Source organism: Panthera onca, chromosome A1 (assembly GCF_046562875.1).
Source record: "Panthera onca isolate mPanOnc1 chromosome A1, mPanOnc1 haplotype 2, whole genome shotgun sequence".
Taxonomy (NCBI): domain Eukaryota; kingdom Metazoa; phylum Chordata; class Mammalia; order Carnivora; family Felidae; genus Panthera; species Panthera onca.
The window spans coordinates 226,618,941-226,634,541 of NC_138339.1; the positions used below are offsets into that span (position 1 = coordinate 226,618,941).

At 33.9% G+C, this 15,601-nt stretch overlaps 1 protein-coding gene across 11 annotated transcripts in view; it reads right to left on the minus strand.

Annotated features, from left to right (window-relative positions):
* Positions 1 to 15,601, minus strand: part of NBEA (neurobeachin) — a 678,106-nt gene that overhangs the window by 424,932 nt on the left and 237,573 nt on the right. For all 11 annotated transcript variants that reach the window (XM_078434421.2, XM_078434419.2, XM_078434413.2 and 8 more), the window contains one exon: positions 1,556 to 1,994. In XM_078434421.2, coding sequence (XP_078290547.1) covers positions 1,556 to 1,994 — 439 coding nt within the window. The remainder of the gene's footprint in view (positions 1 to 1,555; positions 1,995 to 15,601) is intronic.

Here is a 15,601-nt window from a genome sequence, read left to right on the forward strand (position 1 = left end):
TATCTTGTATGACAATTTTTCTTGCAAACATTTCATCTCCATTTACTATTCTGTAATTTCAATGTAGACAACACTGTCTTTACCCATCTTTATATGTGTCATGATGACTAATGCTATTTACATTTTCATAGTAAATTTCCAAGAAATATCTATATAACAGTGGTTAAAATGTTTAAAGGTAAAGTTTACGTTATATTTATATATGAGAAAGATAATTTGTCTTAACTGCAAATGGCTTTACTGCCACACCTCTGCCTCCTAAACACCAAAAAATTACTATCTCAAATTTGGACAAAGCACTTTGGCTATTTTGGAAAAAGTGATACATAAGAGGTATTATATTTTGACTATATATTTATTTCTGACATTCCGGTTTAAGAAACATTTGATTTCCTAACTTGATCTTTTCTAAAACAAAAAACAATTGTTTATCAATCATCTCACATACATATATAGATTTGGGGGGGGAGGAGTGTTTTTAACATCAAAAACAATTTAATTCAGATGGTAAACATATTCTTTAGTTTATATGCTGATATGTAAATATGCATCAGTCCCAGTATCAAATTTAAGTACTATTCTTAGTAATTATGACCACTCTAAAATATTTTTCTAATACTGCATGAGTTATTAAATAGTAGGATAAATTACATCAACAAATTCTTTGGTTCTAAAATGTTTTATCCTGCTTGTGAACTATCATTTTAATGGCATATATAGTGGAACAGAAAAAAAATTCATTGTTCCCAACTAAAAATCCCTTGTATGATTGAATGTAGGTATATGGGCCATGTTACATTTATCCTGAAAATTACATAACGAAGGTGATAATGAATATTTTAAATTTTTTCCATATACTTGCATTTAAAACTCAAATTTGAATTTTATTACTTGAAGCTATTTAATCTCCAATAATTATTACAGTTTTCAATACTATGATAAAGGAATTTCAGAGCCAGATTAGACCTTGGAGAGATATGGCGTATCCCTTCCACCTTTTATCTATGAAACAATTAAGTCCAAAAAGATAAAATCACTTCCTCAATACAGTGTAGTCACTTGATGATGAAATCAGAATCTGGATTTCCCTATTTGCAATTAAAAAAAATTTTTTTTAATATTTATTTATTTTTGAGAGAGACAGAGTGTGAGCAGGGGAGGGGCAGAGAGAGACAGGGAGACACAGAATCAATCAGAAGCAGGCTCCAGGCCCCTAGCTGTCAGCATAGAGCTGGACATGGGGCGTGAACCCATGACCTGAGCCAAAGTCGGATGTTTAACCCAGTGAGCCACCCAGCCACCCCTCCCTATTTGTAATTTAATGCGCTGTCTTGCATATCATATTAAAACTCCTTTTTAGAGATGTATTATTAAATGCCTTACTATGTATGAGGTCAATCTGGTTGGCCTATCGCTTTGATATTCTTTACAGTCAGAATTTACATTACTAAATATAAGGTTTTCAAGATCGTCCTAATAGTTTTCAATTAATAAAGTCCTTATTTAGAATTCCTTCCTTATTTAGAATCCTGTGAATAATCAGTTAAGTACCTACCTGTCAAAGGAATGAAACTGCATGGGAAGAATAGCTTGCGCTTCTCTCTTCAATGCTGGATCTGGATATGGGATAGGTTCAGGGCCACATTCTGCAATTTCGACTGGGGCAGCCACAAGACTTTTCAGTATTTCCTTGACATTGATGCCTTTGGTTTGACTAATGCTAGATATGGATGGTGCAGGTTTCAACAGTTCACCGGGGTTCTCCGTTAAGCTTTCCTGTGATTTTTTCACTTCTGATGACAAAGTGGATAACAGCTCACTCATGGCATCAGGGCCTGTGCCGGGCTCTAATTCTGCCCCATTCAGGATGCTAGCCACTTGCTCCTCTCCGATTCCCGAATCTGTATGTGGAATAGAACTTTCTAGCTGAATATCTTCACCAGGGGTTGGTGTTTCTTTTTCCTTTATAGTGTCTGGAAATGTAGCAGGTGTTTCTGTAATAAAAGAAACTGGCTTAAACAAAAAGCTTCACAAGCGAAAATCCAGCATATTTAATAAAATATTCTCACATATTAGAAAAAAGAATATAAAGCCTGTGAGAGACAAAAAATCTGCTAAATGGAGGTGCATAACAACTACTGGATTAAAACATATCATCCATGTACACCTGTCATTTTGTTCAAGAAGCATAGCAGAACCCTGTTTCTTTTATAAGCCACTTGGCATTTCAAAATTGATTTCTTTAAAAGCACAGAGAAATAGTACCCACAACAATTTCTTATAGCAGCTTATAAATAATATGAAATTCCCCTCCAGCCTTTCAGTGTTAGCTACCAATGAGACAAGACATTCTTATACTTCCCTAATGTTATCTTTAAAAATATGAAGTCATTGTATACCTTTTTGCACTTCAATAACCAATAATATAATATCTAACTGGAATATTTAAACCAATTGAAGATATTATTTTTAAATTATATTTAAAATCACACACATATTATACCAAAATTCTGAAGTCAATAGCAAAAAGTATGCCAAATAATAATTTCAAAAGGATAAATACTTTAGTAAGAAAATAATGCTCCTCAAGAATTTAGCCTATATGTGCCTTTAAGAACAATTATTTTGGAATACTCATATTCATTTTTTGTGAATAAATATAAATTTCAATTTATGAAAACTACAGCAGATAAAATATATACAGGTGTGAAATACATATATGATATTACCAATTAAAATAGAAACCCATCTCTAAAATATTAAATGCCTATCAAATGTCATTATGCAAATGTTAATATAATGGAGTTCCACATATAATAAAATGTTATTAAATTCTACATGGTGACCTTGAAAAATTGATATAATCTAGGTATAATAGGAATAATAGGTCTTAATAAAGTCATGTTGAAGAAGAAAATAAGATACATAGGTAAATTATTTGCAGTTCCCATATAAAGTAGATACTTAGTAAATTGTTGGCTACTTGTATTACTCAGACTTATATTTATAAGTTTATTCATTGTAAAATAAGAAGGGCAGACTAACTATTTCTAAGATCTCTTCAAAATGAACATCTGTAAATTCTATAAAACTGCCCTTAGAGTTTTGTTGTTTTGGTTGTTTGTTTCTGTGTTTTGAAAGATTATTTAAGAACAGAAAATCAGGAGAATGCCCGACAGGGAACAGGCTATTTTGATTTCAATAAGACATCTCACAAAATCTTTGGTGAAGTCTCTTGTAAAAACACATAGAAATGTTTTGATGATACTACTTTTTGGGAGGGATCCTAATTTGTTCAATGAGAAAACATGCTAAAGGATAAAACACAATGTGAAGGGATTTCTCTGGCAACAGGGCTTAATTCTTAGACTCTACTTTTGCTAATTTCTTAAATGTAGATTAATATCATGACATCCACATTTACTGAGATGAATTTATTGATTTTTCCAGATTTCAGAATAATTTTGTCAAGTTTTCAAAAGAAAGAAAATGCCTTTTTTATTCAAATTGTATTAGATATGTGCATTACTTTATAAATATAACATCTTCATGTTATTCAACTTAATATATAATATTCATTTAAATTGCCTAAAAATGTACATCTCTCACATTTCAGTGTTTTATTGTAGTTTCCCTCATATTTATTAAATAGGTTTATTTGTTTGGTCAAAGGAGTCCGAATTTAAAGAAGAAAAGATTAATCAGTCGAACATGACAATAATATTCAAAAACTGGATGACCAACATGAAAAACAGTGTAGACCTACTCTTTTTTGTTACAAGACTAAAAATTTAAGATAACTACATGAAAATTTTGAGAAGAAATATAATTCTAATAATACTATTGGCAAAGCACTGGAGAAGGAAAAGGTAAGAAGTAAGGTTAGAGTTTGGCATCTTTTTTTAAAAAAACTCTGTGACAGAAAATTAAGACTTAAATCAGAATAATAGCATTGAGAATAAGAAAGAAGGGAGAGAACAAAGATGCTTCTGGAATACCTAGTTTAAGAAAAAGAAGAATGGAGAATGTCACTAAGTGAGGAAGGAAGCAAAGGATTAGCAAATTCGTTCAGAAATTTAATAAATATTGAAATCAATTGAATACAGAATCTCTGAAATATTTATACCCGTTAGGTAAAAAGAAATATAGCCATATATTTTGGGATTACTCAAACTAAAATGATAATTGAAACTTTAAAACTTCATGAAAAAAACCTAGGAATAAAAAATGAGAAAACAACTGCTAAGGAAGTTACTATTAGATGTACTACTGAATTTATTTAATTCACATTTGCATCTATAGATTATATATTTGGCAGTGAAAACAATTGTGGCAGAAAAATCAGAAAATTAAATAGTAGTAGTGAAGTCTCTATGGCAACAGGACAGAAAATGTAAATGCAGAAACAAAATAAGAACTCTAACATTAACAATAAATCACAGTGGCATGGTTACCAGCATGAGCTTCTTCCAGAATTTAATTCTCAAAAGGCAGATAGTCAAGTCTAGTTCTTAGTTTGAATTTACCTACTTTATAGGTTTAGCTTAGAGTCTGAGTTTATCATAATGTGATGTCTCAGTACCTTTATTTATGGTGTGTTTTATATTAAGAGCTACACAAAAATGTAAACTTCTCAAGTTATATGAACTTGAAATACAAGCATTTTGCTACAAACAAATTATGTAAGTAGATAAAGTCTTAGACTTAGTGTCTACAAGATATCATTTAAAAGATTTTTCCACCAACTATGCAATTTTTGCCTTTCTGTTGAACTGACTCTCAAGGAACAATGAAAATCTATAACTCACTAAATAGATATTTGGTACTCAAATATAAATGTTGACCTCTCCATTACAAAACACAGTTAAGTTTACTAAAACTGAATATTGAGAGGTGCCTGGGTGGCTCAGTCAGTTGAGCATCCAACTTCAGCTCAGGTCATGATCTCAGGGTTTGTGGGTTCAAGTCCTGCATCCAGCTTGCTGATGTCAGCATGGAGCCCACTTCAGATCCTCTGTCACCCTCTCTTTCTGCCCCTCCCCCACTTGAGATCTCTCCCTTAAAGATAAGTAAACATTTAAAAAATTGAATATTTAAATATTTTCAAATGACTCACCAAAATATTTACACAGTAATAATTTTTTTACTGTGTCTGATAAACTAATGGTTTAAAAATGAAGCAGTAATTTTGATATTTCAATAAGAATTCCATTAAAATAAATAAACTGTATAAAGCATACTTTGTCATCAAATTATGTAGCATAAACACTAATGGAAAATTTTATAATAGTAAGTACAAATAAAAAACAGATTAGTAGTGAAAAAGCCTATTTTAATTTCCAATTATGCATTAACATCTTTTACAGAGCATGCTCTTAGTTGATAACATCAACTTCTACTTAGATAGCTTATGCATTTCTAGAATGCTTCTCTGGGAAACCAAAGTACTTTGAGGATTTAACCCAAGTGACTTCAATAGGATGTTAAGCATGAACAACAGAGAAAGTACAAAAGATTGCATCTCCGCCGGTTAGATCAATGACAGTAGACTTGTAATTTTTCAATTATTCTTTATCAGTCTCTGCAGCAAGAGGCCACGTTAGTACACCAAACAAGAAGTATGATTGGCCTGAGTGTTCTTAACCTTATCTGAAATGGGTGGTTGGATGCCAGATGCCTCTTTTACTTACTGTTTTCCATTGAACCTAATGAATTTTAGGAAACATATAGGGTTAACTTCAGCAAATGACATGATTTCTAATATGGGGACCTCAATTATCACATTCTTTTCTCCAAAAATTTCATTTTAGAGCAATTTATAAAGTGTTTCAATATGTCTTCCCTATTAAGTTATTCAAATGGCTATTTTCCAAACTACTTAAATAAAGAAACAACATGAGAGGCACCTGGGTAACTTAGTTAAGTGTCCAACTCTTGGTTTCAACTCAGGTCATCATCTGTTTTGTGAGTTTGAGCCCCATGTCCCAGCCCTGGGCTGACAGTACAGAGCCTGCTTGGGATTCTCATTCTCTCTCTCTCTCTCTCTTTCCTTTCTCTCTCTCCCTTCCCTCCTCCCCTGCTAACACTCTCTGTTGACAGTACAGAGCCTGCTTGGGATTCTCATTCTCTCTCTCTTTCCTTTCTCTCTCTCCCTTCCCTCCTCTCTGCTAACACTCTCTGTCCAAAATAAATCAACTTAAAAAAAAGAGAAAATAACATGAAAGGAAGACACAGCTCCTTGTTAGTGTAGCACTAAAAATTATATTAACATTGTTTGCTCAAAGCAAACTAAATCACATTAGAGTAATTTAACATAAAACATAAAAAAACTGCATATAACTACGTTGTACATTTTGTTCATATTAAATCCCGAAATGCCAAGTTATGCAAAAATTAACCTAAACTCCAAGGAAGAAAAAGGCCAGCTATATACAAAAAGATTTAAAAATCATTATTATTCATTTTACACAAAAAAAGACTGCAAGGCATTAAGTAATTTTTTGCAATTCTTTATATGTGATTCAATTTTTGGTTTGTTACACTAATCATATAAGAATACAACTTTAAGAATCCATATTACCAATGAATATACCCATAACAGGCAAAATTATAGTTCCAAAGAAACAGGAGCCAGGAAGATACTTCTAACTGATGTTTTGACAGTGATGTATCGATCTGTTTGAGTTTATCTTACTTGGAGTGCATTAAGCTCTTTGTGCATACTACTGATTTTCATCAAATTTGGAAAATTTTCAGGCCATTATTTCTTTAAATTTTTTTCTTCCTATTTCTGTCTCCTCCCCTCTCCTCTAAGACTCCCATTAATTGTATGTTGCTTCACTTGATGGTGTCTCACAGGTATCTGAGGCCCTCCAACCTTTCTTCATTCTGCTCCTCATTCTGTTCCTCAATGTGAGAGAACAGAAATTGTCCTGTCTTCAAGTATGCTGATTCTTTCCTCTGCCAACCTAAATCTTCTGCTGAACCCCTCTAATGAATTTTTATTTTAGTTATTACAATTTACAACTTAAGATTTGCTATTTATTTCTTTCCTATAATATTTATTGATGTCTTCCTTTGGTGAGACATCACCTTCATACTTCTAATTCTTTAGAAAAGTGTTCCTTTAATTGCATATGTATAATAGCTGGTTTAAAAGATTTGTCTAATCAGTCCAACATCAAGTCTTCCTCAAAGGCAATTCTATGGACTGCTTTTTTCCCCTGTGTATTTGCCATGCTTTCCTTTTTCTTTACAAGTTTCAAAAATTTTTTGTTGAAAACTGAATATGTTCAATAATTTAATGTGGAAATCTTGAAAATAAGACCCTTCCTATAGGGATCACTGTTCTGTTTGTTGACTTGCCTGAACAGATTTCATAAAATCTATATTCTATATTTCTGTTCAGTTAGCTTAATGATTAGACAGAGAGTGCCTTAAATATCTTGCACCAGTATGTCTTCTGCTCTTTGCCAGAAGCTTTGGGTGTGTGGTAGGGCATGCTTCCAACAATTCTATTTTAAACTCTCCCTTGGTCTTCATTTCTTGCTTGCACAGAGCCTTCAAGGTTAGCCAGAGGTGAGTGACTGGGGCCTTCTCAGGTCTTTCCTGGACCTGAATACAGGCCCCAGAGTAAGAATATCTCATTTTCAGGACTTCCTTTTAAGCTTTTTGGTAAGGTTCTTATTTTCCCAACTAGTACTGCCACCTTGAGCACTTGCTATATTACAAAAAAAAAAATGCTGCTGATTATTTCAAAAAATATCTAGGGCTTTTCTCATTGAGCAAGCTGTAATCAGGTTAAATAGTGACAAGCTCATCGGAGCTTTACCAGGGAGCTGCCAGATAGTATAGTGCTCCAGGATGGGACTTCCTGAAAACTCCCAACATAACTAGCCTCCTTCCAGTGCTACTAGGCTGCTGGTTTTCAGAGCTACGACAGTTGTCTGGATGCTGATTTTCAAGGCTATCACAGAGCTGACAAAAACTGGAGGGCAACAGGGCAAGATAAATCACCAAAAAGCTCAATATTCTCGTAAAAATTTTGGAGTTTTTCTTCAATTAGCACTCTCTGAATTGGTGCAAGCCTTCGATTACTTTCCAGAGAAGTGGAACGGATGATTTTGACAATTGTTCCCAGTGTTCTCTTTGCTTTTTGGAGGAGCAGTTCTTTGGACGTCCTTACTCCACTCTTTCAGAAGTCCTACTTCTAAGTGATGTTCACAATTCCAATTTGCACATTGTAAATAAATTATCAATTATACTCATATACATATATTTTCCTTTTCCTTTCCCTACTTTGTGTCTGTACTTTTAACTCTTCTTTTCAAAGGAAAAAAAAACACCACTTTCCTATTAAAATACATCATGCATTTCCATAGTGTTACGGAGGCAACCATTGGCACTAATAATAAATGCCAACATATATGCCAAGAACGTCTTCAGCTGCAGAAAAACAGAAACAACCAAATATAGTGTAATTCTGTTAATATCTATCAGATAAGCCACATTTGCAACTTATACATGATTAAGAGTTCAGGCTTTGAAATTAAGTCTGTTTGCCTTTCAGTGAAGACTTATTTACCCCTTACTAGCTTTGTGATATCTGAGGAACCATTTAAGCTTTCTCAGCTTCATTCTTTTATCTGTAAAATTGGCATAATGATAGTACATACATTATAAAGTACACATTATATATTATATTGTTGTGATGACTAAAGAACATAATTTATGAATAGCACCTGGCATGGAGTAACCTTACCATAAATTTTTGTACCTTGCTGCTGCCATTATTGATTTTACTGTTAATGATCATTACCATCATCATCACTATATCCCAAAAGAAAATATAGAGCCAAGCCATCTATCAGTTATTCTCTTTATGCATCTTCAACTTCTTTATTTATTTTGAGAGAGACAAAGTTGGGGGGGGGAGGGTAGAGGCAGAGAGAGGAGAGAGAGAATCCCAAGCAGGCTCTCTGTTGACCCCTGTTGGGCTCCATGCAGGGCTCAATCCCACGAACTGTTGAGTTCAATACATAAGGTGAAATCAAGAGTTGGATGCTTAACCGACTGAGCCATCCAGGTACCCTTCATCTTCAACTTCTGTCCACCTTTCCTAGCTCTGGTCTCTCTATTTACAGAGCAATATCTCTTAACCTAAGAGAACAACTTCTCAACCCATATCCCCTTATATTTCTAGCCCTTAAGCTGCTTTGGTTATTTCTCCCTCCTTTCTGAAGGGAGTATGTCATAATTGAAAGATCATGGTAATGCAATCAAACCGATCAAAGTTCCAATTCTGGTCTACAACCTACTAGCTTTCCATGTTGTCTTGGAAAAAAATAATTCTGCTTTCAGAATTGCAGGGGTTTCACTTGAAAAACATAGATCTTAAGTAGGCCGTAAGGATTAAGAAACTTGTCAGTCTGTCATCTTTACTCTCCTTCCTTGATTCAGCTTTCCAAAGACTTAGAAGATTTCCACAGACATCTCAAAATTAATACATCTAGATATATTTTCCCTTCCCCAGGTTAGGGAAGTTTTCAGCCATTACTTCTTCAAATAAGATTTCGTTCTCTCTTCTCCTTCTGGAATACCTATAATGTAAATGTTAGTGTGTTTTGATGTCCACTAAGAACCTCAAACTATCTTCACTTTTTTTTTTTTTAACTATCTTCACTTTTAATTTTTTTTTAAGTTTTACTTATTTATGAGAGATAGAGACAGCACAAGTGGGGAAGTGGCAGAGAGAGAGAGAGAGAGACAGAATCCAAAGCAGGCTCCAGGCTCTGAGCTGTCAGGACAGAGTGCAACACAGGGCTTGAACTCAAAAACCATGAGATTATGACCTGAGCCAAAGTCGCACGCTTAACTGACTGAGCCACCCAGGTGCCCTGTTCACTGTTTTTGTTTTGTTTTGTTTGTTTTTGTTTTTTAATGTTTTGCTGTTCAGATTCTATTAGTTCTATTACTTTCTCTTTGAGTTGACTTTTCTTTTGCTTCATCTAATCTGTTGAACCAATCTAATTTTTCACTTATTTTTTTTTTCAGCTCTATAACTTCTAATTGGTTTTTCTTCATTTTTCCCATCTCTTTGTTGAAGTTCTTACTGTCTTCACATATTCTTCTTCCCAGTTCAATGAGCATCTTTATAACCATTATTTTTAACTCTTTATCAGGTAAATTAACTTATCTATATTTCATTGTTTCTGAGGTTTAACTTTTTCTTTGATTTGGAACATATTCCTCTGTTTTTTTTCATTTTGCTTGCCTCTCTGTCTTGGTTTCTATGCATTAGATGAAACAACCACCTCTCCCAGGCTTGAAAGAGTGGGCTCCTATAGGAGATATCTTGCCATTCCACTCAAAGAGCCCTGGCTCTCTGTAGTCTCTCAAACCTCAGCACTTGTCCAAGCAGCCTATTATATCTTAATAGCTCCCAGTGGTTGACATGGGCTTAGATCTGCCAGTATCCCTAACAGGAGGACCCAGATTCAGGTTAATTAGATGACAGACCCTCAGGCAGCAGCTCTTTAAAGTATGAAAATCTATATGGTCCTTTGGAACCAACAGTGTAAGCCCCACTGGCCATGAGAGACAGATTATCTGGCAGCATCTGCTGGGTGGCAATTATAAAAACCAGGGACTGGGACGAGTGCACACGCTTTTTTTTCTGAGAGATACTAGCATGCTGAAGCAAGGGAGAAGGAAAGCATCAAGGTGGCATCCATAGCCTACATTCCTTGGGATAAACTCCATAGGCCACTAGATACATGCCGAAGGCCAAGCTCCAGGATAAGTAAGCCAAAAGGTCTCAAGAGGTCTCCTTCACAGAAAGACTGGAGGGTGTGCCTCAGTTTGCTGTCTGTGTAGTACCCGGGGTAGCAGCCCGCCAAGAACTGTCTCTCAGACTGGTAGAGTCCTGTGGGACCCAGGAATGAAAGTTCCCTATCCACAAGAGCTGGGTGATCAAGGGGCTTCCCTGGGTGGCACTGCAAAAAACTAGGGCACCAGAGACTGGAAATGATTATAGTCAGCCCCCAGATGCATGTTTAATTAGAAGCCTGCTCCTCAGGGCATAGTCATGATGATTAGCTAATAAGCCTTCTTAGAAAGACAGAGTCCCTGGGTCTGCTGCCTCTAGATGTACCCTGTGGGTGGTAGCTGTTTTAGAACTTTGTCCCCATTGGTTACAACCCTGTTAGACTCACAAGGGTAAGTTGCCAGAGTCAGGCAATATACAGTTGCCCCCTGGCAGCAAATTGTAAAAATTGGGATGCCAGACTGAGGCATAGGCTCCTTCCTGGGTGACACAGATTATTACAGTTCCATAACACCAAGAACACAATCTCCTCTGGCCTTCAGAATCAGGTGGTCAAGAGGTTGCCCTTGGGAGGCAGCCATAAAAATCAGGGCACCAGACATGTGTAAACTAAACTCTCCAATCAAAAGATGTAGAGGGACTGAATAACAAACAAACAAAATCCAAAAAACAGGACCAATCATATCTGCTGCCTGCTAGAGACTACCTTTAGATGTCAGGACATGCAGAGAATAAAAGTGAAGGGATGGAAAAAGATATTCCATACCAAAAGAAAGGTGAAGTAGCTATACTTTATACACACACACACACACACACACACACACACACACACACACACATATACGTATATCTACATGTATATATACAAAAAATAATAAAGACTGTAATAAGAAACAAAGATGGCAGTTACATGAGGTCAATTCAACAAAAGGATAGACATTTGTAAACATGCATCCAACATAGTAACATCTAAATATAAAAAGCAAATATTAACATACCTAAAGAAGAAATAGCAAGATAATCACAGAAGGAGATTTTAATACTCACTTACATCAATGGGTAGATTATCCAGACAGAAACTTGATAAGGAAACATCAGCCTTAAACGCTACATTAGACCAGATGCCTACCTCAAGAAAGAAGAAAAGTCTCAAATAAACAACCTAACTTTATACCTCAAGCTGTATAAAAGGTATAGAAAAAGAAGAATAAACAAAGCCCAGGTTAGCAGAAAAAAAGAAATAATGAAGATTGGAGCAGAAATAAATAAAATAGTGAAAAGACTATACAGAAAATCAATGAAACTAAAAGCTGGTTCTTTGAAAAGTAAAGAAAATTGACAAACCTTTAGCTAGTCTTATTAAGGAAAAAAGAGAGAGTACTCAAATAAATAAAATCACAAATGCTAAAGAGGAGATGTTACAACTGATATCACAGAAAGACAAAGGATCATAGACTACTACAAATAATATTATGCCAACAAATTAGGCAGCCTGGAGGAAAAGGACAAATTCTTATAATGTACAATCTACCAAGACTAAATTATGAAGAGCTCTATAATCTGAATAGACTACCAACAAACAACAGTCCAGTATCAGATGGCTTCACCAAGCATTAACGGAAGAATTAGCAACAATCCTTCTCAAACTCTTCCAAAAAACAGAAGAGGAGGGAGCTCTTCCAAACTCATTTTACTGAGGCCAGCATTACCCTGATACTAAAACCAAACAAGAGAAGAAAATTATAGGTTGATATTCCTACCAAACATAAATACAAAAACCCTCAACAAAACATTAGCAAATAAAATTCAACAATACATTAAAAGGATCATATACCATGATCAAGTGGAATTTATTTCAGGGATACAAGGATGGTTCCACATCTGCAAATCAGTCAATGTGATAAACCACTTTAACAAAAAGAAAGGTGAAAATCACACGATCATCTCAATAGATGCAGGGAAAGCATCTGACAAAATTTAACATCCATTTGTTATAAAAGCTCTCAACAGAGTGGGTATAGAGGCTTCCACATTATAGAGACCATATATGACAATCCTGTAGCTACCATCATCAATGGTGAAAAGCTAAAAGCTTTCCTCCTAAGATCAGGAATAGGATAAAGATGCCCATTCTCATCACTATTCATCAGAGTATTGGAAGTCCTAGCCTGAATAATTAGGCAAGAAAAAGACATAAAAGGCATCCAAATTGGAAAGGAAGAAGTAAATCTGTCAATATCCACAGAAGACATACTGTATATAGAAAATCCTAAAGACTCCATCAAAAAATTCATAGAATAGGGGCGCCTGGGTGGCTCAGTTGGTTACGCGCCCGACTTCGGCTCAGGTTATGGTCTCAAAGGTTCGTGGGTTCGGGCGCCACACCGGGCTCTGTGCTGACAGCACAGATCCTGGAGCTTGCTTCAGATTCTGTGTCTCCCTCTTTCTCTGCCTCTCCCCCACTCATGCTCTGTCTCTGTCGCAAAAATAAATATAAACATTAAAAAAAAGTAAAAAAAAAAGTAAACTGAAAGAAAGGTTAAATTAGAGGATGAAAGAAAAGAAAGAGGAGAGGAAGGCTTTTGTTGGTACCTTTACTAATGCTGAAAACAGACATTTATTTCAGAGTTGATGTTTTTAAGAAATATTTGCTAGGAATACAGGGCATGATTTTTACCTGTAAATAAATGAAAGATATATTATGCAACATCAGTATACAATAAATATTCTATGAATATTATAATGAAAGTGCATTAGATTACTTATAAAATAAATTATAATGCATCCACATAATGGATTACAATGGATACATTAACAATGACTCCAAAAGCAAGAGAAAATAACAAATTTATAACACTGAAACCCTTTGTTGTTTGATATGAATGTAACAACTTATTTAATAAAGATTAACTTTATTTCCAAACATACAATAAATAAAAACTAAGTCATAAAATATTTGTATATAAATTGTTGTATTATAAACATTTTTGTGCTGTTTTGTGCACATATTTGCATCTTAACTCTTCAGAATTTTGCCAAATTTGCAAATTATGCCAAATTTGAAAATTTTTGTTAATATTTTTGTTAATATATTTTTATTTGATTATTAGATTTAAATTGTTCTTATCTGTAGTATAATTTAATTTTCTTTTGTTAACTGTTTGATGTTTTCTATATGTTTCCTTTAGTGTGATACATTCTTTTAGTTGATCTATAAAAGCTTTTTAATCATTAAAGTTACTAACTTTTATCATATAAAATTCTGTTTGTATTTGATTTAAATTTTGTCAACATTTTCGACATGCAGATATACAAAACTTTTATTTAGTCGTATCTTTCACTTTGAACTTCAGTTTCTGATGTTATAATTTAAGACACGTTTTTTACACAAATATTAACTTTAATTTTCTTTAATTATTTTCAGTTTCATTTTTACTTTTAAATTTAGTGCATGTGAAGTTTATCTGGCATAATAAATGAGATAAGGATATAAATTAATTTTTTTCAAATAGTTGCCAATTTGGTAACCTCAATACCATTTGCCAAATGATATTTCTTTTTCTATTTGATTAGGAAAGTTGTATTTATAATATATGATACTATATGCAATATATTTATACCATAAGAAACATTCATACAAATTCCAGCGTATTTATAGATCATTCATGCCATATGCCTGTTCTTTCACCAGTACTACATTATCTTAACTATTTTGTTTCTGGTATTAATTCTTGCCCTAATAATGAACTGTTAGAGGAAAACTAATATATTTATTTATAACTTCACCTAAATATTAAATTTATTCTTATTAATCCTATAGTGAAACGAGTAATATAAAGCTTCTTAATCTTCTAGGCCAAGTTATCAATAAAAGTTTTTTGCCTATGTTTTTAGCATGCTTAATAATGAAATACATTTTATGGCTATCATCAATATCAAAATTTTAAAAAACTGTTTAGCTTTCTCACTGGCTTACTCATCTACTAAACAAAAACTTCCTTTATATTTACTTCCAAGTGCCATGCTATGTGTCAGGGACTACTCTCTTGAAGTACACATTCCAATAAACAACTAAACAAAGAAATAAATTGTGTAAGTGCAAAAAGGGAAATAAAGAGGATGTAGTGGTAGAGAACAGGTTGGTCATGGGGAGGAAACTATTCAGGTACAGCAGTCAGGTACGGCATCAATGAGGGGGGCATGTTTAGGGAGACACCTGACGGATGAACACGCACCAAGGATGCAAGAAATAGGGAAACGACAGAGCCAAACACCAGAACCAAAATACAAAGATACAAAAATACAAAGAGTCAGGAAAATGGTTATAATTATTAAGGAATGAAAAGATAGTTTGATTATAGTAGCATAGTGAGAAAATGGAAGAATAACATGAGATAAACTTGGAAAGATAATCAGCAGTCATATCACTATCCAAAGCCCGTATTTTTTACCCTAAATGCCACCAGAAAATTTTAAGTGAAAAAAAAAAAAAAGAAAAAGAAAGCAAGGAACAGTATCATTTACATTTTAAAACAAATTGCAGCAAAATTGTAAAAATAGAATAAAGATCAGTAAGAGATGAAGAAACTACTTTAGAGACAATTGTAGAATCCAGGTAAATTAGAACTAAAGCAGTGTTCCACTACAAGTTAAAACATTTTAACTTTGTCTCTTAAATTATAGGGTGCCTTTAAAATTTTTAGAAAGAAAAACTGCTTTATTATACTTCCTATACATTAGAAAATATTTATTATAGGAATGTATAGTAAATATAAA